The sequence below is a fragment of the Balaenoptera acutorostrata genome, chromosome 8, assembly GCF_949987535.1.
Source record: "Balaenoptera acutorostrata chromosome 8, mBalAcu1.1, whole genome shotgun sequence".
NCBI classification, from domain to species: domain Eukaryota; kingdom Metazoa; phylum Chordata; class Mammalia; order Artiodactyla; family Balaenopteridae; genus Balaenoptera; species Balaenoptera acutorostrata.
The window spans coordinates 22,117,970-22,145,473 of NC_080071.1; the positions used below are offsets into that span (position 1 = coordinate 22,117,970).

The 27,504-nt window shown below is 38.5% G+C and overlaps 1 protein-coding gene across 3 annotated transcripts in view; it reads right to left on the reverse strand.

Annotated features, from left to right (window-relative positions):
- Positions 1 to 27,504, reverse strand: part of ITGB6 (integrin subunit beta 6) — a 124,221-nt gene that overhangs the window by 44,654 nt on the left and 52,063 nt on the right. Inside the window, exons 2-9 of one of the 3 annotated variants that reach the window (XM_007183160.2) lie at positions 27,098 to 27,149; positions 26,498 to 26,573; positions 25,671 to 25,750; positions 22,553 to 22,757; positions 21,692 to 21,938; positions 13,232 to 13,397; positions 11,811 to 11,972; positions 8,688 to 8,783 (exon numbers count right to left, since the gene is read on the reverse strand). In XM_007183160.2, the coding sequence (XP_007183222.2) occupies positions 8,688 to 8,783; positions 11,811 to 11,972; positions 13,232 to 13,397; positions 21,692 to 21,938; positions 22,553 to 22,757; positions 25,671 to 25,750; positions 26,498 to 26,558 (1,017 nt within the window). In that variant the 5' untranslated portion in view covers positions 26,559 to 26,573; positions 27,098 to 27,149. Of the gene's footprint in view, positions 1 to 8,687; positions 8,784 to 11,810; positions 11,973 to 13,231; positions 13,398 to 21,691; positions 21,939 to 22,552; positions 22,758 to 25,670; positions 25,751 to 26,497; positions 26,574 to 26,681; positions 26,781 to 27,097; positions 27,150 to 27,504 lie in introns of those variants that run through there. The other 2 variants (XM_007183159.2, XM_007183161.3) reach the window with 2 other exon arrangements.

The following is a 27,504-nucleotide window of genomic DNA, read 5'->3' on the forward strand; positions in this document are numbered from 1 at the left end:
AACTAGACTTATTGGGGTGATCACTTTGGGCTGTGTATACAAATATTGAATTGTTATGTTGTACAGCCAAAACTAACATAATGTTATATATCAGTTATACCTCAATAAAAAAAAAAAGAAAAGAAAAAAATGCAAAATCTCAGGCCTAGCCCAGACCTCCTAAATCAGAGTCTATATTTTAACAGACTCCCTGGGTGATTGGAGACACCAAGGGAGATTTTTTTAAATACTGATGCCTGGGCCTCAGCCCCCGAGATACTGATTTAATTGGATCAGGGTGTGACCTGGGCCTTAGGTTTTTTAGAAAGCTTCTTAGGTGATTCTAATGAGCGCCAAAGTTTAAGAATGTCTGGTACAGAATGACCTGTCCACACCATTCTTGTTGTCAGGAGGATGCTTCCAGGAATAGCTCTGGCAATTTGGAAAATAAAGGTGTTATGTTTTTAAAACTATACACCTGTAATCCATATGGGGTCCTCAGTTTGTCATACACCTGTGACATCTATTTTCTACTCAACAACAAAAGTGGTGTTTTCAAATGCATTCTACCCATGGAATAGCACTATGCTTGCCTCCCTTGGCCTTCAAGACTGGGGGGGTCTTGTTTTAGCCGACCTTTCCCACTCCATCCCCTTCTACCCCAGCTCACATCAGGCTGACAAACCTCTTTTCAGTTTGTCAAACACACTGAGCACTGAGTACTTTGCTACCTCAGGGCCTTTGCACATTCCTTCTCCTCTTGACTGCTCTTAACCTTCAGGTTGCTGCTTTTTTCATCACTTCTTAAAAAGGGTCTTCCCTGAAGATCCTATGGAAGTAAGGTCTCACACTCTCCTCTTCCATTATTCCCCATTGCTGTACACTCTTTTCCATTTTCTTAGTAATTCTTTCAAAGTTTTTAGTGTGTGGCCCAAATATTGCATGAACATACTAAAACATAAAAAATTGTCTGTTGTTTAGAAATTCAAATTTAATTGGACATCCTGTATTTTTACGTGCTAAATCTGGCAACCTTATAGAAGAAGTATGCCAACCCCTGAATTAGTGAATAAAATGTGCCCCAATTGTTCAAGCTCAACAAAATTTTCTGTTTCAAAAATTTTCTGTTTACTTTTTGAAGATTCAAGACTGTAAGGGCAACAAGATACTGAACTATGCTGTAACTAACAGTGGCCCCATTGTAGCATAGTTTGAGCTCTTTCAGATAATGAGCCATAAAGTTAAAACATATAATACTCTCAAATTTCTCTTATGTTTGGGAGCTGTCAGTTTAACTTGTCCCTTGTGCCTTGATGTCCTCTGTAATTGTGTGAAAGGCTGTGCCCTGTGGAGAATGCATGGGTACAGTTAAACTCTGCATGCTGGTCCAAGAAGGGGTGAGCTTCCTTTAATCATAGCTGTAATTTGGTCCAGCCTCACAGATACAGAGTGGCCACCTGCAGCCATAGGAAAGGCTTCAGGGGATAGATGGGTAACTGAGTCCCCTCACACTGTGGACCCTCCTAGGAAGGGAAGTGTAGGTACACAGCTTTGAGCACTTTGCAGCACGGAGAAGAGCCTTTGAAGGAACTAAGTTTGTTCACAGATGTCAGAGTCCTCACCAGTAGGGCACTTTCAGGGATAAGAAAACGGGTACTAGAAATAATTTGTTGGTCCTATTAAAGATGTTGCATGAATGTATAAAAAAGTAACCAAGTATCATTGGAATATGTAAAAAAGTGACCTGGTAGGTAAAAGTGTAATAATTGTGGATGTTCTGGGGCTGCTAGGGTTGGGCAGCAAGTTTGCTTTTATTTTAAAACACATACCCTCCAAGTCTGGCAACCACAGATTCAGAATTCTGTAGCATGACCCTGATTTCATCTAATGCTATTCTTATTAATAAATGTGGTTGTTCGACATATAACTAAGTGCAACTTAATTTTTATGCCTTTTTAGGACTGTAAATATATAAACACATTCCAAAAATTTGAACATACTTAATATGTACAATCTGATACCAATTATGTTAAAACATGTAAATGCATGTAAAAACAAAAGAGAAGACATTCTAAAATGTCAAGAATGGTTATCTGTGTCTGAGTAGTGGGTTTATGAGTGATCTTTATTTTCTTCATTGTGCTTTTCTGTATCCCCCTCTTTTTTTTTTAATAATATATTAATTTTATCATCAGAAAAAGAGTAATTTAATGTGTGGTTTTTCTTTTTTCTGTTTTGTCTTTTGGATTTTTTTTTTTCCACACTCCCATGTTTTTGGTAGGAGAGTAACTGAGCAAGTGATACAACCACTTTGGAAAGCAACTTGGATACACCCAGGGGGCTTGAGGATGCCACTCCCCTGTGACCCAGGGGCTTCACTTTCAGACAAGGATCCTCAACAGAGAACATGCCTGCAAGGATGTTCATGGCTGCAACAACTGTAATGCTGCAGGATTGGCAATGATCTGAAGCCCTCAGGTACAAATGAACATGCTGCAGTAAATACACGTAATGCAATATGTATAGCAGTGGAACAGAGTAAACAAGAGCTCTAAGTGTTTCCACGGATAAGCCTCAAAAACGTAACTTTGAGCAGCACAATGTGCATATACTTAATGCCACAGAACTATATACTTAACCTATAAAATGGTAAATTTTATGTTGTGTATATTTTACCATAATTAAAAAAAAAAACCCAAAACATAACATTGAGTCAAAAAGCAAATTGTAGAAATACTACATACAGCATGAAATTAAACTTGTGAGCCCAAACTATGTAATTAGTTATGGGTAGACATATGTTTTAATGCTTCACATAATAGACATGGGAATGATAAACACTAAGTTCAGGATACTGGTTACTTCTATGGAAGGAAAGAGGGAGGTGGGCAGTTACACAGCAGGCAACTGGATCTGAAATGTTTTATTTCTGTAAAATATCGGAAGCAAATATAGTGGCAAAATGTTAAGATTGGAGAAAGCTGGGCAGGAGGTATGTGGGTGCTCATTGTGTTACTCTAGTTTTCCATGTGCTTGAAAGGTATCATCATAAGAGGCCTACAGCCTGGGTCAGACCATATGTCCCCTATTCCCCCTTTGGCCGAAACCTCGATAGCGGTCACCTTAGAGACTAGCTATTTTTGGTGGGTTGGCCAATGGCATAAGCTCCCTAACTGTGGGACCCCTTCTTACCTCTCAGGGCTTAAATATCACACAAGGCAGAATCCAGATGTGTCTCTTTTCAAGTCCATACAGATTCAAATTGCTCTATTTGTCTAAGTTAACAGCAACAGTAAGTAAAATCCGGTGTTTACTGGCCTTGAAGGACTCTGCCGTTTGCAGGGAAGGCTCTGCTCCCGTGGGCTCTGTGCTGTTACTGTTCAGTGACTTTCAAAAGTCGGTTACTTTGTGAAAAGGCTGCTTCTCTGCTGGCCTAGTGGTTAGGAATGGGCCTGCTCTTTCACTGCAGAAACTCAAGTTCAATTGTGACTCAACTCAGTGTTTGGGGCTGTTGACTCAAACTGTCTGGGCTCAAATCCTGGCTCTCACATGCAACTTGTTTTTGGAATTTTGGGGGCGCTAAAAAGGAGATTAAATGATAAAGTGAGTTAAAATAGTTAACCCCAGCTGCCACCTAATAAGCCCTCAGCAAACCTTCCCTATTATTCTCATGGTCATAGTTGCTGATTCTCTCTGGCCCTCAGTTTCCACCTCTATAAAGTGAAGGGCCAGCACTGTGATACCCTCAGCATCGAAGGTAGTTTTAAGATTGCCAATTAATTTGCTGCCCCTTCTAATAAAAATGGTGAATAGAAAAGAGTAAAAACGTTGACAGATGTGAAAACTCTGGCCCCTCAGTAAAACTCTGCCTTGGGGTCTCTAGAACACAACCTCTAAAATGTGTTCTTTAGGGAAATCATTGGCCTACAAGTCTGCTAATGCTCTTGAGGCAGACGCTGTGTCTTCTTCTCTCTAGTCACCAACCCTGGCCTGGCTCATGGATGTTTGATAAATGAATGAACGAATGAAGACTATGGTCAATAGCACCCTGGTTCTAATGATGTTAGACATTCTGGGTATTATGTAAATCTTGAAATATTTAGGCCTAGTATTGATGAAATCCCATTTTATATTTCTACATGGGTTGGCCTAAGAAGGCATCTCATTAAGACCCTGACTATAAATCTGTATCATTTTTTCTGTGTGTTTATTTTCTGGATTATGAGTCCTTGTGTTCTCTAGAAGAAAAGTACTCTGTGTAACCTAGGGAGTAACTACTGATGATTTTTCATGTTTATGGTTTATTAATTAGTCTGGAAAATACTTCCAACCACTTTGCCCTGATAATCTGAGGACACGAGTTTTTTTTCCAAAATCTCCCTCTCTGAGAGGTGTTTTTATTAATGAGAAAAGTGCAGGCAGCTGGCTCTCCTTGGTCTTTATTCCCAGATACCAGCGAATAAAGAGAAATCAAAATCCTTTTCCATTACACTTGAATTGAGAGCAATTTATTAACTCCATGGACGTTTCTCATAATCCAGAAGTTGTCTTTTTAATTCCCACATGATTTTATTTTCATTAAAAGCATAAATTTGGAATCCCCATAATTATAGGATGGGGTTCATAGATAAAGAATTTTTTAGACTGTGCCCTAAAATTAGCTATATTACAGCTAGCTATACTTTATCCGTGTGTAAATCATTGGAATTTATGGTGATTTGCGCCCCCTCCAGGTCCAGAATCATTGACTACCAAAGCTGGAGGTTGTCCACTCCAGTCCTTTTATTCAGTAAAAACTGATCCCAGAGATAAAGGGATTTTCACTGGAAAAAAATTGTTTTGGTCTTTTCCAACTGTAAACATTATAAAGCAGAACAATAATAGAACAGGCTAACAAATAGCAAAAGGGTCCAATATTTGTTTTATCTCCCTCCCTAATTTCTCTGCCTCCTTTCAGTTCCCTTGCTATGGTGAAAAGCTCAAAAGATGAGGAAAAAGAGGAAAGAAAGGGTGAAATAAAAACTGGGTTTTTGATTCCTGAAAAATTGAAACTTGTATATGGTAGACAATGTCAGAAGCCACACTTCTGAAACATCAGTCTCATAGCATATTGCAGCAGCCTTTGTGTTTGTTTTTAGATTAATGACCATCAAGTGGTTAATCACTTGGGTTTTCCTTTTACAGACTAGGAAGAAGGCTCTGGAGCTTATCCAACAGGGTGATCCCAAGGCTGATGGCAGAGTGTTCCTTTCCTCTCTCGTGCTAACTGGATCCAAGTGGAGAAGAAACAGCCAAGGCTGCAGGTGACCATACGGTAGGTCAGGCTCCCCCACCTGCTCTTGGACATGGGCTCCCTTGACCTTGACAGGCATTTGTCACACAAAACTCTGAATCCCTATTTAGAAACTTTGAACCCATTTGAGAAAAAATGAAGTGCTTGCATTGCAGTTGTTGTTTTTTTAAATTCATTCAACGAATATTTACCGAGAATCTACTTTGTATTGAGAATTGGCCTAAACAGAAAGATGAGCGAGACCCACCATGCTCTTTACAGAGTTAATAATAGAAGGTTTTTTACCTCCAGAGGGGAGGGCCTTTTGGTTGGTAGAACAACCTGCTTGGGCCCCTGTCCCATGCTTTAGACACATCATTCTGTCCTAATAACCACAGGGACATCAATTAGTGGCCACAGATGTTAGTGAAGTGTCTTTTACCAATACATCTTGTTTACTTTCTAAGTGGTGTTTCAACATTACATCATAAACACCAGGTCATACAATTATTATATATATATATATATATATAATAAAAATTATACATCATAAAACTCATCTTTTCCAGCCAGAGGTAGACATTTTGAAAGATAATGAGATATTTTAAGGTCTTGCAAATAATCCCAGGTGATTAATAATAGGATTTGACAATGTAGTAAAAAATGCTAATTTAATTGCTTTTCTCTCAGTCTCTCATTAGGAAGGAAAGACTAGTCACATTAGACAGTTGGGGCTTAGTAGACTGATACTAAACTGATGTAAATTAACAGTAAATATTTGAAAACAACAGAGGAGATAAAAAAATTTTTTTAAAGCTTGTGTAATTGAATCCTGATTCAAAATGGTATCTAGCAGTTGAATGTAATATACTACCTACTGCTCAGTCTATTATCTATCATTATCTTTTGAACCCTGTAATTGGACAAACAGGAAACTATCCATAATAATAAGTTTGTTCAAAAGCATCTGTTTGCTGGAGTCTGGGGCACACACTGCAGTCATATTGAACAGGAGGCAAAACTGCTCACTGTAGCCTTTCCATTGTTTGTTCGTCTCTGTTACCACAAAGTACGGCAACATACACACTTGGGCAGTCCAAGGCATCTTACCAAAATTATTTTAAAAAATAGTCATTTTTTTCTTGCATTCCATGAACGGGCAACATAACTCTTTATTTGCTGCAAGATGGGCACCATTGTACCTGACCTAGCGCCTGCCCCGGGTGTGTGCACATAACTGTGCTTAACACAGAACTGGGGCAAACAGTTTGCCTCCTGGAATTTCCATTAGATCCAACCACTTAGTTGCTTTATTTATCCTATCACTGGTTTTATTTTTCCGTGATTGTCTGGTTGTTATGCTGCCTCTATCACAGCTATCCAAACATCAGGTCACACAGGGCTCCTGCACACATAGGGCTCCTTCTAAGAGATTTAAATGGAAAGGCAACCCAAGCCATTATTAGCCTATTTTCAGTTTCCATTATCAATAAAACAAGAAACCAGCATTTTCATGCTGTGCAAAAGCTTCAGGGAAGTGCAACGCTGCTGTCATTATCCTTAGACCAGGCTGCCGCCTACCCCCACTAATGCAGAGGAAATGATGAGTCCATCAGAATAAAAATAAAATAATGAAAGGATCAGAGTCGCAGAGTGGGCGGCTGACCTGGTCCACTGCGTGACTCCTTGCAAATGTCCCTTTGAATTTAGTGGAGCCTAGATGGCAAAAGCCGCAGATCACAACGGAACACAAATTCACCTCATAATGAGATTAGTAGGCAGGCAAAATAAATGTCCTGCTGTTACGTTAGAGGCAGGCTCTAATCTGGTGTTTTCCTTGGAAATGATCATTTCCTTTGCAACAGGGAACCGTGGGTGCAACCTGTTTAAATCCGACAGATTCTGTTTTGCCACAGAGCTATTTTTCACCTTGCTCTGTCTTTTTAATGGCAATTTTGAGGAGGCATTTAAATGAGTTGTGTCTTAAAGTCTATTACCAAAGTGAGTTATGGGTGTCTCTGTTCATGATCATTAATTGTGTTTCCCAGATCCCCCTTTTAAGAAAACTTTGTGCAACTCCTCCTCCCCTTTCTAAACAGGAGCCTTGCTTTGGAGGAGGTGTGGTGACCCCCAGGGTCCTCTCACTCTAGCCTTACGAATCAAAGACAGAATAGACTCACTATTGTATTTGGGGTACTTTTAAAAAATCTTTACCGCAACTCTACTACTTAAAACCACTGGAAACAAGTATCACATACTAAAAAGCCTTAAGAAAATGCCTAGATCAGGTGAACCCTCATGGTCTCTGAGTAGAACAAAGCCCTCGAGTATGTAGCTTGATTGCAAGGGACTTCCTTGGTTTTCAGCAGAAGGCAATCTCACCTGGAGTACAATACCCTCCTCTCATTAAAAATGCAAGATAGGATCTCCTCCTGGATCCTTTCTACAGAACTTGATGCAAGTTCATGGATTGTACCGTCCTGAGCAGTGAGTGGCATTTAATCAAAGCCTTCTGTGAAATAATCTCAGTGTTTCCTGAGCCCTGTAAATTCACCAATCGAGTTAAGAGGTCCTTTCAAAAGGAATGGGAGATCAGACTTTGAATTTAGGAGTATTTGAAGCTTCTGCATAGAAGGTACACACAATTGAACGGACACATATTTTCTCAACATTTTCTAGGACTTAGGCTAGAGATTCCTCCTCTGTGAAACCGCCCATTAGGAATAACAGATCATTTGCTAGTACTCCAATGCATGGCATTTTGACATATTGTTTTTCTGAGGCTGGAAAGAAGCCACAGAAAACTTTTGCACTTGTAATATGTGTTTTACAGTTTATGCAGTGATTTATGACCATTTTTTTCATCTAACGAAACAATTTCCTTTCTGCCATTGGTGCTTTCCATTCAAAAACTTGAACTGCAAATCCAACTACTTTAAGGGAGAAATTATTTTTTGGCCCAGGGTTTAACAAGTTTTTTTCTTTCAACTTTTCACTTCTCAATAGTTTGAGTTGTATCTCTACTTGTGTATTTTCTATGTATCGAATTTGCAAATGTCAGAGATTTAAGTCAAGTCTCCCATTCTCATCATTTTCTCTGCTCACTGTTAACTCTCCTCATCAGATGAAAGAGCTCAAGGGAAGATAGATTGATTTTCCATTAGATAGGTGGTCCTATGTTTATTGGTACTCTCTTCCAACTTTTCATTTCCATAACTGTTTCTTCCTTATCCCACCATATCTGTCCTCCACTCTCTGCTGCATCTCTGTGTTTATAATTTAAATTGCAAACAGTAACTGAATCCACTTTGCCAGCATCCAGTATATCTGGTACGTGTTCATGATTACCTACTGGCCTCCCATTTATTAAATTCAGAGGTAAAGTTTCATGTCCAATAATCTCCCTGAAGGAATTTCCCAAATCATGTTTGCTTACCTCATACAAATGAACTTGTTCTTGGGTGACAGCAAAGATCAATAACACGTTATTTTGCACCAGTTTATCAATGAGTTGTCCAATTGTTGGATATTCCTAAAATTTAAAACAAAGATTTTAAGTATCTTCTTAACAAAAGTATGTAAAATAAAGGAATATTTCTTTCAAAGATATCTTACTGAGTTTTGCATTTTCACCTCTCACAGGCATTATTGTGTCTATCACTCCAAGTAAACAAATACACAATTAGCATTATTTTCTTAATTGGTTTAGTAATTGTTTCCTAGATATTGTAAGTCGATTTAATTCCTTAGAGTCAGTGCCTGTCAACACGGTGTATTATGCTCTGTCACTTCCAAGGAGATCACTAAATTTATTTAAAGACAGTGCGTCATGTTTTCAAGGGTAGAGATACGTATCTTTTTCTAAGTGCCACCTGCCTGCAGGCAAGTATTGGAGGGAATGTTAGAATTGAGAGAGGGGCTATGGCTCTGATGAATGAGACCGAGGTGACTCTTGTAGTTCTGAAACTCCGACTGGAATTGGATGGGGCGGGATGAGGGTTGAGGAAGGACCAACCTGCTGAGGAAGGACACACTGCCACTCCTAAATCCCTCTGACTTGAGATATTCCTGTACCAGTTCTCCAGTTTGGTCTTACTGCCTTTTTTGATGTCACCAATTGGTTTTATGGGATGCTACAATATTTTTACAGGGCAATTGAAAAGCCATTGCATTCAATTTACTTCTGTTCCATTGAGGCACTCATTCCTGAGTGATACAAGTACTTTAAAATATAAAGTCATTAATTATCATATTTGCAGATGACCTTTACTTTCCAAGCCTGGAAAACCTGGAGCACATTTGCCTGGCATATGACTCCAAATGTGAATAATGTGCAAAAAAAACCTCAAATGAGGGAGTGGCCTGCAAACAAGGGAACTAAGAATGCCATGTTGGTTATGACCGCAGTCAGCCAAAGTGCAGGAACACTGACGAATAAGCCTTCTTGCACACGAATGTGGTGTGTTCATATATTCTCAGCACTTCCGGAATATTTTTGTCTTCAGCCACAAAATTAAAGTTGAGGGAAAAGTATAGTTTTGCCTGAGATACTCAGGTCAATTACCCAACTGCAAATCTGGCTATGTAATGCGTGCTTTCTATCCCATTTGGATTTTTATGTGTGGATATTAGCAGAATCCAGATAGTATCTATAAACCTTCCTGAGTCTGACATTCTCAGTCTCCTCTGTGTTTCAATTGCCCAAACATTAAGTATCCTTCAACCTTAAGCCTGAAGTCCTCCAATGCTGGTCCCTCCTTATCTCCACGTAGCCCTCCATAGGTGGGTGAATATGGTTTTCTATTTGATCCAGATCTATTGGTTTAATTCCCCCAATTATATTCTAAGTTCCTCAAGGCCAGGGATCATGTCCTGTTATTTTGCGGCCCCAGAAGCCTGGCCCAGTGTTGAGAGCATAGAAAGTGCTCAGAGGACCCAGGGGCTATGTTACAGGCAGGGAAATAGCCCACGGCTCTGTGCATTGTAGCAACTTACACAATAAGAATCACTTGAACATGTATTAGAGGAGAAGGTCATATTAGGCAACAGGCAGTATTTGCTTCTGTGATCCTGCTTTTTTCTGAGATGTCTATTATGGGGCATTTGAATAGTTGCAAGAAAAAAGTAACAAAAAAGGGATCCACCTCTCACAGTTTATTACCCCTCATTGGCTAAAAGACAAAATGTGGCTACCGTCACCAATCCTGTAATACGGAAGGACAACCAATACCATTAAAAATATATAAATTCGGTGAACACTATTGATCAAAAGTTAGGTAGAAACAGCCACGTTGCAGTTTAGAAATTGAGGTCAAGAAACGAGAGCAGATAATTCATGAACCATTAGATTTTTTAAAACTAATTGCCAGCACTGTAGTAAGCATTTCTGTACATTATCTCCCTAAATCCTTTTTTTAGAGGATAGTTTTTCCAATCTGATATTAGAATCGTGGGTTCTCTTCCCTCTTTCTTTCTCTCCCCTACACACACTTCTACAGCACTGTCATTTTAAAAAGTCACTTAAATTCTCTGTACCATTTTTCCCCCAAGTGTTAAATGGGGATAATATGACCTTTCCAGGTTGCTGCTTCATAATTCAATTCTATTTTAGTGTGTTCCAGGCACTGTGCTGTCAGCAAATAGAGATAATAAACCAGTTCTGGTCCTGAGGATGTATGTTAAAGACAGACAGAAACCAACAAGCACATTTCCGTATGGCGATGGCCAAGAAGCCATCTAAGTATAAGAGCCAGGGGAGACGTGATCGCTTTGGGTCCCAGCGGAGGTCAAACAGGGCCCTCCCCGTCCCCGGAGCAGTCATGATCGAGCTGGGTTTTAAAAGATCAGTAAGAGTTTCTCAGCAGCCTTGGAGGAAAGGGCATTCCAGACAGAGGGAATGACACGTGCACCAGCGTGGCAGCCGGACGGTCTGTTCAAGGGAAACAGTTAGACACATAGGGTTCTGCTGAGGATCAAATGAGATCATGTACATCAAAAGAGCTCTGAAATTTTTACCCTGTTTTACAAAAGTCAAGTTTTTTTTTTTCTTTGAATGTCACGAGCATTTTTTAAATGACAAAAATAAGCCAAATTTAATAAGCACCAGCCAAGCAGCACCTGACTAGTGGTTTCCCAGGGAGTCCCAGGGTCCATGAAAACATGGAATTATTGAGGCAGCATGACTCTGGGACCATCATTTAAAACAGCTGTTAGGTGACTACTGCTCTGGTCTGAGCCTTCCTTTCCAAGGCTATGGTTCAAACAGAATGAGCTGACTGTATTACATTTTGCTGGCCTCGGGCTCTTTGAAAAATTGGGGAGGTTCTGGGATCATTCGTGCTATAGCAAATCTGAACTTATCACACATCCCCACCACCCATCTGTGCTCTTGAGGGAACCTCTAAGGGCGATGAGGATTGAGAAAGGCCAATGTGTTAATCTCAAATCAGAAAATGTGCACTGCTTCTACCAAGGGTGGGTTACTCTGCTATGTGTTACAGCAATTGCTCCATTCGCCTACTTGTAGCCCTGAAAACAGTGTAGAGGGTAGGTTACACACCAAGACTGTTGACATGGAGTATTCATTCTTGCTGTCCAAGTGACAGAGCCCATCGTTAGGAATGACGATGCCTGCCAGTTTGCTGTCCATTCCAAAATGAGAATCGGCATCACTCACAAAGACCAGGAGATGGAGGGAGTCGTTACGCCAGCCAATTTGTTCCTACAGTGAGAAAGAAACATTTGGCTTGTATGGGAGAAAGGCAGACGTTTATTGAGAGTGGATCAGTTATGCTTGGACACATTCAGATTATTAAAATATATATTGCTGCTCAATCTATTTTAGACTATTTCATCTATTGTGAGTTGGTAATATTAACATATTAAAAACATGAAATTCTGTGACCTTTGTTTTATCCTGGATCACATTTTCAGATGATTTATGCTTCAGAAAAAAATGGTTCCACTACAATCAGTAACCAGTTGATCTTGACATTTACACAGTTAATTATTTTTACTGTCCAGTTTTCAATTTACCAGAAAAATGACAGAAGGGAGTGAGGGAGGTCATAGATTATCCCAAATCCAAGCTGAAGCAGAGCTAGTAAGAATGCAATACAGAATGGACCCGAAGTAAGCCTGTTTTATTAAAATTTCACCCAACCTGTAGGCACCTATTTCTCTTTCTACTCATATCATCCAAAAATTATAAACGTAATACAAGGATAAAAACTGCTTATCAAAGTATGACTGCAGAGTACTGCTAATTAAGATGGTCTGTTTTCTGTTTCTTTGCAGAGCTCTCCCCTTTAATTAAGATTAGTCAAGGAACTAGTTGGACAGAAGCTCATTGTAGCTGCCCCATGGTACCTTATCTTTTTCCTTCCTTCCTTAATTATTTGGCCCTCCCACATTCTAGGACCTTCGGCCCTATCTGTTTCCTGATATTTTCCATGAAGACTGTCATCTGAACACAGGGGAATCGTTCCCATGGATATGGGTCTGATTGTCAAGGAAGAGAGGTATTCTTGCATTGTTGTAGAGACACTGTGGCTTCTGATGCTTATTTTGTTGTTCGAAACAATAGATATCTGATCATATGTAGACGTTTATTCTGAATCAGAACATTTTTACTTTTTTTCGTTAATTGCTGTCTTAGTTTTTTTTTTTTTTTCACCATGGTTAATTCAAAAACTAATGAATATGATCTGGATCTTTGAAAATTAATCATACATGACTATTCTTTTAACCAATTTTTCCCAACAGTACTACAATGTTATTAGACTATTTGAATATTAGGCATAAAAAGTTGTCCCCGTTTCAACATGATGGAATTAAAAAATGTACAAAAATTTTAAGTATCTGTTGTAGAAATACGGTGATTAAAGGAAAGGTAAAGTTAGCTAAGCTTTTCAAAGGAGATTTGTTCACAAGAGATGAAATTTATGTTAACAGAATGAAACGCTGCTCCCCTCAGCATACCTTACATACAGCAGCTTGCATAATTGCATCAAATCCACCTTCTGGGGTGTCAATATTAGCAGAAATTTTCTGATTCTTCACAATTTCATTGAATCTTTCTGCATCATTTGTCAACGGCAAAATGTGCTTGAATCCAAAGGTAGGTAAACAAATGTATGGAATACTACTGCAAAAGGAAGATGTAAAATATTCTTGATGAAATATGATACAACACACAAGGAATGGTTTAATAGCCTAACAGCATTTCCTTCAATGAAGATGCATTTTTCTAAAGTGCCCGACTCTGTAACTTGGCTGTGAGTCTCACTGTTAAGGTTGTTTTCATCATCTCCCACCCAGCCCTTCGAAATTGGCCACATTAGCTAACACTTAGAGCTTGCTGTGTGTCTTGCATTGGTTCAAACACAGAAAACAGATAATCAGGTGATCAGACTCCCCGTGTGTGTTTGTGTGTGTGTGTGTTTACCTGTGAAGAAAATGCCATGTTAGGATGAGATCTGCCCTAAAGACATCACAGTAGCACAGAAATTGCTAATCCTGAATCAGCCACCTTTTATTCTGAAAGTCAGCTAGTAGCTGTGCATGAGACTTTGGGCAAGTTACTCAACCTTTCTGAGCTTTAGGTTTTCCTTTGTAAACTAGAGATAATAACATAGAGCAGAGATCCTCAAAGTGTGGTCCCTGGACCAGCCACATGAGCATCACATTGTAACTTGCTATAAATGCAAAATCTGGGGTATGACTCCAGACCTGCTGAATCAGAAATGTTAGGTGTGGGCTCAGAGACCTGTGTTGAGCCAAGTCTTCCTGATGCATTCCAAAGTTTTAGAAACATGGGTGTAGAAGCACAGAGACAAAAAGGAGTAGCCCCCAGTGAGGCTGTGGTGTGCTTCCGAGGAGAGCTGGTTGACTTAGGTGAGCATCTTTGCAAGTTCAACAGCCTGTCTTGTCAGCATACAAAGAGCTGATGCATCTTTGAGAAGTAGGCTCTTTTTCACCATATTCATCTGCCTGAGGTATACAGCCAATTCTCATTATTTACAGATTTCATATCTTTGAAAATCCATATTGCTAAAATGTATTTGTAACCCCCAAATCAATCCTTTCAGTACTTTCTCTATCATTCGTGTACATGCACAGCGTGACAAAAAAGTTGAGTCGGGCTTCCCTGGTGACGCAGTGGTTAAGAATCCGCCTGCCAATGCAGGGGACACGGGTTCGAGCCCTGGTCCGGGAAAATCCCACATGTCGCGGAGCAACCAAGCCTGTGCGCCACAACTACTGAGCCTGCGCTCTAGAGCCCACGGGGCACAGCTACTGAGGCCCATGCACCTGGAGCCCGTGCTCCGCAACAGGAGAAGCCACCACAATGAGAAGCTCACGCACCGCAAGGAAGAGTAGCCCCTGCTCGCCGCAACTAGAGAAAGCCTGCGCGCAGCAACGAAGACCCAATACAGCCAAAAAAAAAAAAAAGTTGAGTCACCTGATATGATACGTATGTTTCCAGCTGAGGTCAAATAAGACTGCCTTCTTGTTCCAGCTCTCATACTGTAAACAAATGTCCTTTTTGTGGTCTATCTGGTGCCATGGGGTGTTTTTTTGCATTTTTGTGCTTTTTGGGTGATTTTGCTTTTTGGGTGATTTTACACCCAAGTGTAGTGCTGAAGTGCTGTCTGGTATTCCTAAGTGCAGGAAGACTGTGATGTGTCTTATGGGGAAAATACACGTGTTAGCTAAACTTTATTCTGGCATGAGTTATAGTGCTGTTGGCTGTGATTTCAACATTAATAAATCAACAATATATATTAAGTAAGATGTCTTTAAACAGAAACACACAGAAAACAAAGTTATGTATTGCTCAGTTGGTGAAATGTGACCAGAGACTCGCAGGAACCTAACCCTGTGTCTCCCCTAGGAGAAATGCTCAGCATTCTCTAATGCAGTTGTTGAGGAGAATTTACAGAGCAAGACTTCCGTAAATGATGAGAATCAACCATATATATATATAAGTCAGAATGACTATGGATTTGTTTACACTGAGAAATGAAGCTCTGCCAGAGCCAGGGTGCTGGTGTCTGCAAGGATAATCATTTACTTCCTGTCAGTAGACTTTCACAAAAAGTAGGTCATAATCTGATGGGTCCTCAGACTTCAGAACAAGGGGGTGTTAAAGGTGCCCAGCACTGAATGGTACAGTCTGAGATGTCCCATTTTCTTAATGGGGTATTTTTTATTTTCTAATGATTTTAAGAACTCTATCTCTAAATAGTATTAAACTTTTGTCTTTGTAGTTTGTTTTTAAATTTTGTTTACGTGTTTTTGGATATATACCTTAAAACTTTTTATGTAGTCGATTTTTTCCCACCTTCAAATATGAATGTATTTTGAAATGTGAAATGAGGAATTAAAAAAAAAAGTTAACCTATTAAATGATAATAATGTAGCATTTGTCCTAATTGCTCCTGTAGTATTTAAAGCAGCTACAGGGTAGAAGAAAATGCATTAGATTTAGAATAAAAAGACTAACTAGTTATCTATCTATCTTGGGGCAAGTTACTTACCCCAGACCTCAGTGTCCTCATCTATAAAATGAGGGTGATAATAATAGTTACTTCACAAGGTTGTTGTAAAAATTACATAAAAAGTATTTTATAAAAAGTATGTAACTGTGTGAAGTATACCATTGTCCCTGGAGCCCAACTAGTCTGGGAAATTTTTTGTTTAATCTTTTATTTGGCGGTGTTGGTTCACACTGTACCAAAATGGCATTTGAGCATCTTCTGGAGCCAGAGAACTAGTATTCCTATCTTTCGGTAAGAAATTTGCATCTTTGTTGGTTAGAATTATTTGCTATGTAGTTCTTACTAGAACTCTAATCTTTTGGAAAGGGGAATACATTTATTTAATTCAATAAACATATTCATGTGCTGGGAGATGAATGTAGCTAAAGCAAAGCAGAATGTCAGAGCTGGGTCACACCAGAAAATTTTGAGTGGAGGCTGCCTATTTTGGTCAGAGATCTTCCTCCAACAAATGCTTATATTTGGTTGTTATTTTCTAAGATAGAAATTGAAGGAACTACTCATTGCTGAATAACTTGATTTTGAGTCCCTAGACAACAATAGATTTGCATTTAAAATGCATTCAAATTTAAAATTGTAAAACGCAATATAAAAAGTGCTACTTATATTTTTATTAAAACTTGAAATAAAATTCATAAAGTAAGACTATAATGATATATATGAAAAGGTTAACACCATCTTTTCTGAGTGGGATTAGAAATGATTTCCATTTTCTTCTTTTTGTCTGTATTCTCACTTGGGCTTGTTATTAAAAATTATATTATATACTCATATATGTTTTCTTGTGTGTACATATAGGAAATCTAAGCATTTCATGGTTCAGTTATCTCTTGTGCAAAACTACAATGAATGCCTCACTGTTCATGTCTTCAAAAACAAAACAAAACACCAAATCAAACGTGAAATGATGTTTAAAAAAAAAATCCCTCGAAATGTTCGATGGAGAAAATTTTATCTTCGTGCTGTTAAATATTTTTAAATGCATATTACAAGTCATTACAAATAGGAAAATGGAGAAAACATGGTTTTTCTTGATGTTTCTTACACAGCAGCATAAGAGAAACTTCTTTCAAAAGCGTAAACCATTCAGGCCTCTTACGTGGTGAAACGACTTTTTAGTGACCTTCCATCTAACGAAGATAAAGAAAGCAAGCTACTTCAAAAAGCACTAGAGACTAGATTAAAACTAAGGTTTTAAAAGCGTGGTGTGCAGACCCACAGAGGTCCCTGAGACCTTTTCAGAGAGTTTATCAGGTCAAACGTTTTTCATAATAATAAGAGATGTTATTTGTCTTCTTCACTGTTGACGTTTTCAGTGATGATGCAAAGCAATGGTGAATAAAACTGCTGGTGCCTTAGCACAGATCAAGGCAGTGGCACCAAACTGCCTAGTATTCCTTATAATTTTTTTTTAAATGCTAGTTTCACTTGATTGTCCTTGATGAAGCGGTAAAAGATATTAATTTTATTAAGTCTACACCCTTGGATACGTGTCTTTAAAAAAATATTTCTGTGTGACCACACGGGGAATATGCATACAGCATTACTGCTGCACATTGAAATACGTGTTTATAGTGGAAAAACACTTGCGATTGTTTGAACTGAACTGGCCTATTTTATGGAACAATCATTTGACCTGAAAGCCAAACTATCATTCCAACTTAAGTTTTTGGCAGACATGTTCTTAAAAATGAAGAAAGTAAGCCTGCTACTTCCAGGAAAACGACTATCAGTATTTGTTGCCAATAATGAAATCTGAAGTAACTAGAAAATTAGAACTTCAGAAAATTATCATCTGCCACCCATGGCTTAACGGCTTCCCAATACTTCAAGATTTATCTGATGGGATTAATGATGATATTAACAAATATGATTTTTTTAGATATTATATCATGAAATTTGGAAGATCTCCATAACTCACTGAAACTTCATTTTCCAAATGACCAAAGCATTATATTACAAAACCACATGCACGCACACACACACACATACACACACACAGACACACACACACACCAGTAAAAGAGCGATTCAAAGTGCAAAACAGACCAATGGTTTTTAATGTAACAAAATATGAAGTTCATTGATATTTTTTCAGATTCCACATTGAAAATAAATTTACCTCTTGTACAGTTTGAATGTAATATCAAAGAAGAATGTCTACAGTTATTGGAAAAATCTATTAACTGCTTCTCCCTTTTCCAACTATATATCTGTGTGAAGTTTGACTTTCTTCATGGAATTCAACCAAAACAAAATATTACAACAGATTAAACGGAGAAGCAGGTATGATAATCCAGTTGTCTCCTTTTAAATCAGATATTTTAAGAGATTTGTAAAAATGTAAAATAGTGCCACTCATCTTGTTAACTTTTGTTCTGTTTTGGAAAATGTAGTTATTTTTCCTAAAGGTGTGTTATTATAGTAATACGCAGTGTGTTTCTCATTGTAATTATTAAATAAAATGATAAATAATTATTTTTATATTTTCTTAGTTTTACACTCTAAGACACTGAATATTGATAGATATAAAGCTCTTTTGGAGGTCTTAATTTTTAAGAGTGTAAGAGAGTCCTGAGATCGAAAAGTTTGAGGACCATTAGACCAAAATAACTAGAGAAAATAAGTGTTAATGAGAGAAAAAAAATTAAAACTTGTTTTGAATGTCTGTTATGTTCTGAGCCTATTCAGTTCTCATGATTAGCCAGGAAGTGAATATTATTATCCTCATTTATAAATGAAGAGTTGGGAGCTCCAAGGTTATGATTTAAGCCCAGGTCTGGAAAACGTCATGCTCTTTTCTCGTACCTCTCATTGCCTTTGTACTAAAGAACATTTTATTCCATAATTATAAGGTTTGGATTGATCAAAGGATTGACTTCTGTGTTTGGTGTTTGGGTTCTTGGTGTGTAAATGTGTGGCAAGTGGAATCTGGACAGAGAAACTGGGAGAATTAAGGGCGTGATTAGAAAGGAAAAAATATAATGTTGCAGCAAAAAAGAACTCATTATTTACAACTTTAGCTAATGGTAAATTTTGCCAACAAGAATAAAAGGAAAACCTCTATGAAATAGGAAGACGCTGACCTTTCAAGAGCTCAAATATGTGATCCTCCTTTGGGTTCCCATTCACCGAACCTTGGGCAGTGCTCTGGCCTCCCTTTACCCCACTCTGTTGGTGTTGATAGTAGCTACCACCTACTGAGAGCTTCATGGTCAAGCCCAATATCAAATGCTTCCTTTCATTATCTCACCCACTCCTTACAACCCCTCTGTGTGATCGGTATTGTTATTCCAAACTAAAGCTCTGAGAAGTGAAGCGGTTTCCCTAAGGTGACATTATGAGTGAGTAGATGAATGGTTACCTGGTTATATGGGTGTATTCAAGGGATCAGTGGAACAGAATAGAATGTCCAGAATTAGACACACATACAGTCAATTGCTTTTTAACAAAGGCATCAAGATAATTCAATGGGGAAAGGAAAATCCTGCTTAACAAATAGTGCTGAAACAATTGGATAGCTGCATGTAAACAAAAGATAAACCTAGACTTTTTCCTCATTCCAAATAGAAACACTAATTTGAGATCATAGACCTAAGTGTAAAAGCTTCAACCACAAAGCTTCTAGAAGAAAACATAGGAGGAATCTCTGAGACATTAGGATAGGCAAAGATGTCTCGGGACAAAAAAATACACTAATCATAAAACTAAAAATTGATTAATTGGACTTCATCGAAATTAAAAATTTGCTTGACCAAAGACATTGATAGAAAAATAAAAATACAATCCACTGCCTGGGAGGAGATATTTGCAAAATATATTTGACAAAGAACTTTTGTCCAAATATACAAAGAACTTATACAATACAATATTAAGAAGAAAATCTAATTTTTAAAAATAGGAAAAAGATTTGAAAAGATACTTCACAAAATAAGATATGAGAATGGGAAAAAAATACATGAAAAGATGTTCAACATCATTTGTCATTAGGGAAATGCAAAGTAAAGCTACAATGAGATACACACCTATTAGAATGATTAAAACTAAAAAGACTGAAATTACCAAGTATTAACAAGGATTTGAAATAAATGGAACCCTCACACATTGCTGATGGAAATGCAGAATGGTACATCCACTTTGGAAAACAATTTGATAGTTTCTTAAAAAAAATTAAAACTATACTTATCGTACAATCCAGCAATTCTAATTCTAGGTATCTATCCAAGAGAAACAAAAACATACATCCACACAAAGACTTATATGCAAATGATCATAGCAGTATTTTTTCATGATCACCAGAAATTGGGGAACAACCCAGATGTCCATCGATAGATGAATAAATAAAGTGTAGTATAATAAATTCATACAAGGGACTATTACTTAAAACAAAAAGGAACAAACTACTGGTAAACACAAAATCAAGGAAGAATTCCAAAAACATTATGTTGAGCAAAAGAGCCAGACACAAAAGGTATATACCATTTTTTCCATTCATATGAAATCCAAGAATAGGCAAAACCATTCTAACTGATAGAAATCAGAAAGTAGTTGCCTCTGGGGAAGCAGAACTGACTGTAATGGGGCATAAGGAAACTTTCTGTGGTGATGGAAATGTTCTATGTCATGTTTTAAGTGGTGCTTACATTGGTATATTCAACTGTCAAAACTCATGAAACTGAACATTTCTGCTGTGTGTATTTTAGTACCTGTCAATTATACCTCAAGAAGGGGGGTTGGGAACAGATATTATCTCTGATATTTGCAACCAAACACAATTCCTAAGAGTTGCAATCAGTGATGAATTCTTTTCAAGGTCAAAATATTTTTGGCTCTCAGATTCTAGTTGGGAACCGCATTGAAATGTCTTAAAACGATACTATAAAAACTGTCTTCTGTAGAGATTGATTCCTTTGGTGTATACTAGTGTTCAAAGTCAATATATGTTTGGAAAGCCATTTCACATAAACTATATTTATAGGAGTAAAGGGCTTGGCTTTGGACCAGCCCAGATCTTGGTACAGATCACTGATTAGTCAAGTGGCCTCAGGCAAATTACTAACCTCTCAGAGCCTCCATTACTTCCTCTGAGTATAGCGATGATGAAGCCTGCTTTGACCTGAAGCTATTATGAAGGTTGAATGAGGTCATGTATGTAAAATCTTCAGCATAGGGTCTGGCACAGAGCAAATGGAAGCTCTTTTTCAATAGGAGGATATCAAATAATTTTATTTTGACCATGTCATTGACATGTACAGGTAAGTCATCACAAAGCAACTTGCCCTTGACCATCACCTGGATAATACATGGTTTTAGTAGCCGATCAGAGCATATTATAATGGAGTCATTGCCTAATTTCCTAATGAATTTGACAACAGTGAAGGCTACAAAGGGCTTTTCCAAGCAATAAGAGAAATTCACACTTCCCAAAGTATATAAGAGGTAGCTACAAAAGCTGTTATTTTGGCAGCAATCATTGGAGTGGAGACATATACTCTGAGGAAGTGTGGGTTACTGTCAAATAGCCTCCGAGAGTGGTGGTCATTGAGGATAGAAGGCCTCTGAGGGGCTGGGGAAGGGCTCAGGCCAGTGGAACCTGCAGTGAAAGACTTGGTCCGCTTGTCTGCAGAGCGCAAAGCCAAATTTGTCACAGACTGACCTCCGCAGTGAGACAGTTGCTGCAGATGCTGTGAGGACCCAAGCTAGAACCAGGTACTAAGTTGACTTCCACTTGGCTCTGAAAACCCGGGCAACTGAGAGCTGCAGAGATCCAACCGGATGGGAGGGAACTGCCAGCCACTTAGCAAGCTCCTGCAGCTCAGAGTAGGGCCAGCTCTACAGGAAATCAGTGTTCAAAGATGCCAGAAAATCATTTACTTACCTGCAAGGGTTGGCGATTTCTTCTGGTGTTGTTTTCATAAAAGGGGAGATGGGTTTTTCTACAAAAGAGCCGAAGCCCAGTCTAAAGTTGCTAGTTAATTTAGACATCTCCTTGGAAAGCAGGGAGCCTAGCTCTTTGATTGTGTTGAGGTCATCGTCCATGGAGGCTGAGAGGTCCATGAGGTAATACAAGTCCACCGGGTAATCCTCAGTCTGGCGAACTTGAACTTGCAGAGTCTGTTCACTGCCTGCAACACCCCCCGCAAGAAAAGCAAATCATAAAAACACATGGAGACTTCTTTGCGACTAGGCGATCACTGGCTATTTCATTCCAATAAGAACTTACTGAAGATACAATTTCATACACTGTGTGGTAAAGTTTATAAATGAACAAACCCACGAAAATCTTTCAGGAGTGAATTTAGAGTAACTGAAGGAGGTGAAAGTTAGGATATTTTATATCTCCTTGGGAGAACTAGCATCCATTTAGATGGAAGATAAGCTGAATTTTTGTGTGTGTGTGTGGGGGTTTAGAAAAGGAGAAGAAAATAAAGAGGAGTTTAAAGCTACATTACAACCCTTGAAGAAACGTGAGGTAAGCCTTAGCAACATTTGAGTAATTCAAATGGTTACTATTAGATAAGGCTCTTTTTGGTAACACATTTGGAGTGCAAAAAGACCAATGCGAATAAAGAAAAGTGTTAGCCTAGCAACTCTCTATTTCCTTAAGAATGGGAAATCTGAGTCATCACAAACAATGATATGTAATACGGTACAAGGTGTATTAATAGAACAGCAGTATTACTACATGTGATGTTAGATTTATTTACATGAGCCAGTGATTGTGTAAATCATAACATACCTGGTCTCAGTTTAAGAGCCAAGTTTTGAGGGGCAATCTGAACGATGCTGGAACTATTTTTCTGTCTGCCTACGCTGAGAGGCTTATTTATAAGTATTTCTACTTGGGAGACAGGGTTTTCGATGAAGGTTAGTTGACATCCTTTAGCTAAAAGATTTGCTGGAGTATCACACCTTTCTCCAACTCCAGATAGATGGGTAAAATTCTAAAAAAGAAAAAAAAACAATAAAGAGAAAAAGACGACAATGAAGACAAAAAAAAAGACATTTCTTATGATTACTTTTTGCTTGCTTTCTAGTTAGGCATCTTGTCATAGTATATCATATCCCCACATGCCTGACATTGATTGTAGGTCTACAGTTATAGCAGAATAACCAGAGAATTCTGCTAGTAAAATTCTGAGTAAAATTGGAGTTTCCTTTAATTATATTCAAGTGAATTCACTTAACAGGTTTTTTTTTTTCTTTTTTCCTTTTCTTTTCTTTTCTTTCTTTCTTTCTTTTTTTAAAAATGCTCGCTCCTTTACAACGTCTCCTGTGCTGTGACCAGATCCTTGAAATAGCTGGGTCATAAGAGTTGATATCATCATGTGAATTATCTGTTCAGGATAACCTGTAGGTTTGTGGAATCCTAGGACTGTCCAGACTCTCAGTGTGTCTATTACCAAATCCAGTGACAAAGAGCTTTTTCTGTGGCTTCCTAAAGGGCAAAGACTGTGACATCTCCCTATCTACTCTCTGTCCCAGTTTAATTTATGGATATATTTACCCTTCTATTACAGTATTACTTCACTAAAGTTGACCTCTTGGGGACTTTAAACTCAGGGTCTTAAAGTGTTCCAGTTTAAGGTCTTTTAGAAATTTCTCCAACATTTGGATGTGGGGAAGGGAAGTGAAAGAGAAATTGTGTAAAAGACTGCTTTTCTGTGTAGGACTCGGGAGTTTCCCAGCTCCCCTCTGATCCACCTGGGTATCTGGAGGTGGTGAGGTGAAGTGTTTTCAGGCAGAAATGTGGCCATCCAACCCTGCAACACCCAGAACAGAGAGACGCAGTTGAGAGATAAACACCTGTCTCACCTAATAGCCACGGCTGCTCTAGAGCGGGTGAGGCTCTGGGCAAGGTTGAACTTGAGGCCCGTTGATTCTCATACTTGGAGAGAAGCAAACCAAGCTCATACTGTTTTTCCTCATTCAGAATTCTAAGCCACTCTTGCTGTTTCACCAACTAAGAAAGTTACATTTCTTCTGAAATTGATTTTTTGAGAATATAATGTGTTATCTATCGGCAAGGACTGTGTATATTTGAGGCCTTAGAGAGGGGTAGCAAATTCTGTAACTTCCCATGATGTATCCAAAGCAAACCATGGCTTGACAAGACCTCAGAATCCTTCTTAACACAGTGTCACTGCTACCACCTGTGATCACCCTGTCTGCCAAAAGGTCGGAGGCAGTGTTAACCTTGGAACCTATTTTCTATCTGCTCTAAGCAGAAGCCAGCCTAATTTACTTTTTGCTCCAACTGTCTCTACTGATATCACTACTTCTACTATTAGTTATATCAGTAAGTGACCTCTCAGAATAATCTGGCCTTCAAATTTGATGACAATTTGACTACAGAGTATTGTCCACAAGCAAAGCTATCCATAGTAACTTAAAACCCTCTCTTCAATAAGTGCTAAAGAAGCACGTAAGTGAAAATTCTAGAGATGGGCATTTTGTTAGACTGATTTGTTGTTTTATGTCTCTATCACGAAACTAACATTGACTTCTTCAGAGAGTCAATGTCAAAAAATGTGGGGTTTTCCCTCTTTGTATATTCCCAAACCTTCTTTTTTTTTTTTTTAATTTTTTTATTTAATTTTTATTTTTGGCTGCGTTGGGTCTTCGTTTCTATGCGAGGGCTTTCTCTAGTTGCGGCAAGCGGGGGCCACTCTTCATCGCAGTGCGCGGGCCTCTCACTATCGCGGCCTCTCTTGTTGTGGAGCACAGTCTCCAGACGCGCAGGCTCAGTAGTTGTGGCTCACGGGCCTAGTTGCTCTGCGGCATGTGGGATCTTCCCAGACCAGGGCTCGAACCCGTGTCCCCTGCATCGGCAGGCAGATTCTCAACCACTGCGCCACCAGGGAAGCCCCCAAACCTTCTTTTGATACGTGAGCTCCAAATGGCATAACTGTCTGCCCTTCTGTTTGAGCCCCCTCGGCAGAGGCAATAGAGGGGGAGTGAGCTGTGTCTATGCTCCGGTCTGCGAGCCCCTCCATGGACACATGTAACCGAAATGAGGGTTTTAACAGTGACAGCCTGGACCTGAGTTAGGCGACCAGGTTTGTTCCCCTTGAACATGCTACTCGATTCTTGCTGAACTTGGCATTCGTACGGTTGGATTTGTGTTTAGATTCTCTTTATGAGATTCAGCAGAGAACTCCTTTCATTCCAGAAAGAGCTAAGGCAGCTCCTTCTTACCAGAAATCATTTACAGATTGCCCAGTCGTGTCTCAGGAGACACTGATTCTGGATGGCTTGTTATGCATTCCCCAATCCCCTTCTGCTACCTTCACGTAGTTTTCAGTTTGATCAGATAAGGAATGTCTGTTTTGGGTTTTGTCATCGTTGTGGTACAGAGTCACCAAGCTCATGTAGTTTTTAAAAGAACTGGATAATGTCTGAACAGTAAAGTTTACCCCCAGCCTAGAACACTTCCCTCAGATCCAAGTAATGATTCAGAAAGGATTCTGGTCCACAGATGGAATACAGCTATGATACTGAAATCAAATATATGTTTGAAAATCATCAACTTCATGATCTCTGGTTACCCAGAGCCTCAGCCTTTTACATGTGAGCAGTTAGAAATGGCTTTAAAATCAGAGGAGGCATCAGGTTAAATAAAGAATCTTGAGTTACGTATATCTCAGAATAATTTGACATTCACTCCGTCCTCAAATTGCTTTTGAATGTAATCACACGAAGGACACTTGGAATCACAAATGCTTACATTTTCCTTTCCTGATCTGTTTTACTTCTATAACCCCAGAGAAAGCAGGACGCTCTCAGAACACTCAAGGATGGAATTACCGTAAATGTAAGTGCACTTTTTACAAACAGGCTGAGGTCATTTGTTTTACCTCCTGAGAACACCAGGCACACTGAGGTCCAATGAGTAAGCAGTCCCCACAGGTCTCTGCATTCCCCACGGCACAGCCACCTGTTTTTAAACCCAGCAAGACACAAGGGATTCAGCACACTCTTCGCCACTCCATTCATGAGATCTATGGCTCTTAAAGTACTTGAACAAAACAATATCAAAGTTCATTTTTTAGTCTTCAAAGATCAGTCCTCAAAATGTAAGCAATCCATAGTAAAGTTCATATTTTACATCTGTCACATTGAAAATAGGCATGTCTTAGCAGTCAAAAATAATCATTCTCTTTTTTCTTAAAATATGAAAATATCTCAACGTTCACAAATACAGGATCATCATATTTATGGTCCTCATTCAGTATCATCCCCCTTTAACTTTTTAAAACTTATCCGCACCCATTAAAGTATGCTTCTCTCTTAAATGTACTGTATTTTTATTTAAAAACTAAGTCCCTTTTCTCTCTCAAGGTTATCACTCTCAAGTGAAAGGCCCTGTTGTACAATAAGGTAGCTAGAAAAGTTACCAAAATGGTTGTCACAAGAGTATTAAGAAGTCCTCTTGTGCAGTAGTGCTGTTTAATTCTCTCATTAAGGTGCCCATGCAACCTTTGTATTTATTTATCTTAAGCCCGGAGCATTCGCTGTGGGAACAGCCTTGCGTCTGCCTGTAATTTGTTAAAGTGTTCTTTCAGTGGCAAAAGAGCAATTGAACAGATCAAATAAAAAATGACTTCTGATCTAGTTTCTGAATCACACAACAGGTTTGTCAAGCACACTACGAAAGCAATATATTGGAGAACTAAAGTCTTACCTTGTACGTGATCATTCCTTCCTAGAAATAGAAAGAACAGGCAAAGCAGTTCAATCCCCATCCGTTTCAGTTCTCGCTGTGCAGACAGATTAAAAAATGAATTACCTTCAACATTACAAGACTAAAGCTGAACATCGTTAAAAGTCTTTCTTTCTTGAAGTGTAAAATTGTAAATACTACTTACACTGCTTTGAAAAGAAACTTGAGATGTAAATAAAAAAGTTTTCATTAAGACTGAAATGAAAACAGAAGCTACCTGGACAGGTAAAGAAGAAAAACTGTGCTTAAGAGCAACTTCAGCATGATTTACTTCCTTGTTCTCCTTATAAGGAAGGCAGGTGTACAATCACCAAGAAGGTGGGGGAAATTCATTCAGTAGAAATTTTTGTGTAAATTCTATTAGTCTCTCTGCATCCTCGAGAAAGTTGACACCTTTAGTAAAATATTGATCGATGAAATGTCAAAAGAGCAATTGAAATATGATCTAAAGTTGTTTCTAAAATAATTATAATTTAATGTAAACAATAAAGATGATAAATAAAACACAAATATGTAAGTTATGTATAAGGAGGGTTTAAAAAATGAGCTAAAGGAAAATACCTGAGATTTTTATGTTCCATTGTTAAATCCTTTCAGAGAATTGAGATGAACTCTGAAAAATAAAAATCATTATTTTATAATTTAGAAGGCAGTCTAGGGAAAGCAAAATACTGTGTTCCCTTGTTTTTTAAGTTGGATGAAAGATATTTTTCCATAAGTATAAAATTCCTATTTAAATGCATTATTAGAAAAAATATAATGTTTCAAAATTAGTCTCAAACAATAACAATGGAAACAGAAACAATGGTGCCCAAGATTCTGAATCCCTCTCCTCTGCATAGCGACCAAGTTCTCTTTCTCATGTACGGTTCCTGCTCCCAGCTCACTACTTGGCACATAGAAGGTATTTATTTGTTGAGCAGAAAAGTGACACATTTAAAATATAACAATCTATGGCTAATTTCAGG